The sequence below is a fragment of the Pteropus vampyrus genome, unplaced genomic scaffold (assembly GCF_000151845.1).
Source record: "Pteropus vampyrus isolate Shadow unplaced genomic scaffold, Pvam_2.0 Scaffold3, whole genome shotgun sequence".
Classification (NCBI taxonomy): Eukaryota; Metazoa; Chordata; class Mammalia; order Chiroptera; family Pteropodidae; genus Pteropus; species Pteropus vampyrus.
Window position 1 is genome coordinate 16,788,458 of NW_011888784.1, and position 4,887 is coordinate 16,793,344.

At 44.0% G+C, this 4,887-nt stretch overlaps 1 protein-coding gene across 1 annotated transcript in view; it reads left to right on the forward strand.

Moving 5' to 3' along the window:
* Positions 1-505: 505 nt before the first annotated feature.
* The window catches only part of KLHL14 (kelch like family member 14), a 119,325-nt gene continuing 114,943 nt past the window's right edge, over positions 506-4,887 (forward strand). The window contains exon 1 of the mRNA XM_023532092.1: positions 506-1,452. Within this exon, the coding sequence (XP_023387860.1) occupies positions 506-1,452 (947 nt within the window). The remainder of the gene's footprint in view (positions 1,453-4,887) is intronic.

Consider the following 4,887-nt stretch of genomic DNA (forward strand, 5'->3'; position numbering starts at 1 on the left):
TCTCCGCCGTCGGTCGCCTCTGCGCTCTCGGGGCACCCCTGGCTCCCCACTCCCTGGCCTGTTCCTTCATCCGGCCCGGCATGGACACAAGCCCACGAGGTGTCTCGGCCTCAGCCTGCACTTTGCCGTCGCTGCTGCCACCGCTGTCGCTGCCAAGAGCCGAGCCCGGGTGGTTTTAGGAAAGTGAGGGACGAAGTGTGTAGGCGGTGGCAAGAGTAGCAAGGAGCAGAAACGGCGCACGGACCCCAGACAGGGCCGTTCTGGTGGCGCTCACGGATCCGGCGCCTTCAAACCTCCCCCGTGGGGTCGGGGCCCGGAGGCGCGCCGGGCAGAAGCCAAGCTGAGCACTGATTGTTGTTCTTCGCTCTCCCCTCCCCTCCACACCCTTCCCCACCCCGGCCACACCCCACCCCCTCCACTACTCTTCTCCCCTCCCTCCCATCCCCCACCCCTGTCTGCCAGGCTGGAGGAGGGTTTAAAGCCAGGTGCGCGGAGTCAGCTCGCCATGTCCAGATCCGGGGACAGGACCTCAACCTTCGACCCCAGCCACAGCGACAACCTGCTGCACGGCCTCAACCTGCTGTGGAGGAAGCAGCTGTTTTGCGACGTGACCCTGACGGCCCAGGGCCAGCAGTTCCACTGCCACAAGGCCGTGCTGGCCTCCTGCTCGCAGTACTTCAGATCCCTCTTCTCCAGCCACCCCCCTCTCGGGGGAGGGGTCGGCGGCCAGGACGGCCTGGGAGCCCCCAAGGACCAGCAGCAGCAGCCGCAGCAGCAGCCGCCACAGCCACAGCAGCCGCCGCCACAGGAGGAGCCCGGGACTCCTTCCTCCTCCCCCGACGACAAGCTGCTGACCAGTCCCCGGGCCATCAACAACCTGGTGCTGCAGGGCTGCTCGTCCATTGGGCTGCGCCTGGTGCTCGAGTACCTCTACACGGCCAACGTGACCCTCTCCCTGGACACGGTGGAGGAGGTGCTGTCGGTCAGCAAGATCTTGCACATCCCCCAGGTCACCAAGCTCTGCGTACAGTTCCTCAACGACCAGATCTCGGTGCAGAACTACAAGCAGGTGTGCAAGATCGCAGCACTGCACGGCCTGGAGGAGACCAAGAAGCTGGCCAACAAGTACCTGGTGGAGGATGTGCTGCTGCTCAACTTTGAGGAGATGCGCGCCCTGCTGGACTCGCTGCCGCCCCCCGTGGAGTCAGAGCTGGCGCTCTTCCAGATGTCCGTGCTGTGGCTGGAGCACGACCGCGAGACCCGCATGCAGTACGCGCCCGACCTCATGAAGCGCCTCCGCTTCGCGCTCATCCCGGCCCCGGAGCTGGTGGAGCGGGTCCAGTCAGTGGATTTCATGCGCACCGACCCGGTCTGCCAGAAGCTGCTGCTGGACGCCATGAACTACCACCTGATGCCCTTCAGGCAGCACTGCAGGCAGAGCCTGGCCAGCAGGTAGGAGATAACAAAGAGGAGAGCTGGGGTGGGGGCGAGCCCATGAGGCCGGAGAGAGGGTGGGGGCAGGGAGGAGCGGGGAGAGGGCTGGGCTGGGCGGGAGGCTCTGGCAGGCTGAAAACAAACGCAAACAAACAATTCAGACTGTGTGGGGAAAGTCGATTTCATAGTCCCTGAAAGGTCAACAGACAACCGGCCTAATAGCATCCTTGAGCACTAGAAAGCCCATGTTCTCAATATCCCCAGAGCGAGAAGTATGAGGCTTGTGGACCGAAAGTGACAGGCAGGTGTGCCAAAGACCAGGGCAGTTAGAAGTGCAGCTCTGGAACCCTCTCTATCCAGTCCTCCCTCCAAATCTCAAAATGAGCTTGTTTAAGGAAGAGGTTTCTGCCATGAGAAGTTCCTACCCCACATCACCTCTTTCCTGCTTTGGGCCAGCAGAAATGCCTAGCCATGCTTAAAGAGGAAAGCTTTCATTCTTTCTGTCAGAAGCTCAAGTAATTTTTGTTTTTCAGTGCTTGGGATATGCTCCCTTTGGTGGTTAGAGCTCCAAATGCCATGTCTATTAAAATGCTACTGGAAATTCTGGCATCACATACCCAGGCAAACTTTTCTATCTTTGAAAAGCCTTTCCTTTTCACTTTTAAAAGAGCAAAGCAAAAGGTTTCAGGGTGTCAGAGTGAAAATGCCTATTGGCTCCCATCTCAAAAGGGAGTAGCACAGTTGAAAATTGGAAGGAGGGGAGTCATCTAGTTCCAGTTAGGTCTGCGTGCCTGGTCAGAAGTCACAAAGAAATTGGGGAGTTGTTCTGGCTGTTGTTGATATTTGGAATCCGTCCCTTGTGTGTGTTGCAAATAGGATTTAATGTCAAAGGGGAGAGAGAAACAATGCCTTTTTAAAATGCTGCTGAGTTGGGTTTTTGTTTTTTTTTTTTAAAGACAAGACTGTAGGAATTGACGATCATGTTTTATTGGCTCCAATTTAAAAACCCTTTTTGATGAGCCTTAGCAGAGGGTTGCTTTCTCTTTTTAGAAAAGAGAAGCATTATCTTCTCAGTTTCTCATGATAAAACACCATGATTCCAGATGCCAGGCAACCCCAGCCTAGTCCAGAATGTTACATTAGAAGGTACATGGTATAAAAACCCATCATGGCATTTTCCCATTCAGAAGGATTTCTAAACGATGGGGTTCACTTTGTGCAGCTTTATGGAACTAAATGTTTATTTTTTTTCCATTGTGATGTTTCTACCAGACCTAGCTAACTAAAGTTTTAAGAAATGGAAGATATTCTCTACAGTTGTTTAGGCAACACTGGTGTTCAGGTGAAGCCCACAGGGGCATAGGAAACCTTGAACTTAGAAGTCTTGTAAGTTGATTTTTTATATATTTGTGAGAGATGAGTTAATAAATTGTGATGTCAAAAGCTAACAGTAAGACAATAGCACAAGCAAGAACTCAAGCCCCTGTGTGCTTGAATAGTGAACACAGGAGTACAAATGAGAACAAGAACGTGGAATATATTTTTATTTTGTAAGAGTTTTTGATTTGTCTAAACATCAAGATGGTAAGCTTTGTGTGATGGGTAAATGTCATCACACAATGGGCATTAATGATTAATATTCTGTTATTTTAACTTTTATAACTTTTAAATGACCTACAAGTATACTTAATTTAGCATATATCATATATTTGCAAGATTCAGACAACACAGTTATAGACCTGAATGTACATTTATTCATATTTTTAAAAATATATACAACCTAGTATCAATTCAAAAACCCAGAAGGATAATAAAATTAAGATTTAACTTGTTCTAAGAGTAATTTGGGAAAATGAGCATTATAAATTTGAGCCAATAAATAATTTCTGAAGCCCTCCAAACACTTTTATCTAATAAGTGTGTCCTAGGGTTCATTGTTACAAGAGTTGACTTTCAAAATGCAAAATCCATTTCCCACCTTAGTCTGAATTCAGTGCACCAGCTGGGGCCTGCTGGCTCTGTCCTAGTGGATGGCTGAGATACCACGCTGCCTGGCTCCGTGACGACACCTTCCAGCTTCACTGGGCCATATCATTTGAAGGATATGTAGTGGTGTCTGACCACTGAATGCTTACAAGTGTCATGGATGCTGCAAGAATCTGATACTTCTGCGTAGGAAGAGACTGGATTTTCCTTTACAAGCGGAAGATACAGAAAATAGTTCACGTGAACCTATTGTTGATCTCAAAGTAACATAATTTAGATTTCGTTACATTATTGGTAACTATAGCATATTAATTTTTAGGGGCTAATATTCTAATTTTAATTCACAGAAAGAGTGCAAGAATAATCATCAAGTTCTTTAATGTAGGCAAAAATGCTGTGAGTTGCAATCAATGGCATTATAGTGACCTACTTATTATAATATCAGCATAATATAAAAATGTTCTTTCAGCCTTACATGTAGTTTAACAGAGAGATAAATGAATTAAGCAATTGTTTTTGCTATTGCATCGCTTTTATTGAAGGCCATTGAATGGAAGGGCATTGTATTTATTACTCTTTAGCCACCTGTAGTTCTTAAAGTCTAAATATGAAAGAGTTCCTCAAATCCAAAGGAGTTGGAAAATTAAAAATGACCAGTCTGTTGGAATAGAACAAAATATAAGCAAATAGAATAACTTCAAAGAGAACTTATTTTTTAAGAATATATGTTATTTATAGAGAGTAGATCTATTAATGTAATAAAACTTAAACATGTTTGTAAATATTAAGTAATTTTAAATTTTTCGTAAGTCTAGAAAGATAAAACAACTCAAGCATAAAGACTTTATCGATACCCAAAGTAATTTTTAATTTTTACTCTATTGCTTAGTCCTTTTTGAGTATGTCATTTATGCTCAGATTCATATTTTATTTTAGCAAACTAAGCATTAAGAAAAATAAATTTAAAAATAAAAGACTTATTTACATATATTTAAATATATACTTAACTAATTTAAAACAACAGGACTTTAGTAGACAAAACTTAAAATATTTTGAAGTCTTGTTTCTTAGTTATTTTCTTTTTATTTTATTACAAGAAGTACAAAACTTCTGGTATAAGTTCTTGAAAATGTTTCTGGAAAAGTCATTATTAAAGGATTATGAAGCATAAAAATTTAGTAAAGTGACATGACATACAATGTTTAGAATTTTAAGAAGTAAACATTGAATATTTAGAATTCTAAACATTGAATGTTTACAATATTAAGAAGTAAATATTAAGAAGATTATTAAATTTATCTTAAGTAACCCTAAAAGTTCCTTTTTTATTTGTATTTTTTTAATTTTAATGTGTAATTTAGTAATTGTCCCAAATAAATCAAATTGGACTAGATTAATTAACTTCTCCTTTACACTTTCATTTCACTTCACACAATATAACAGTTAAATAAATGCTTATTAAAAGTC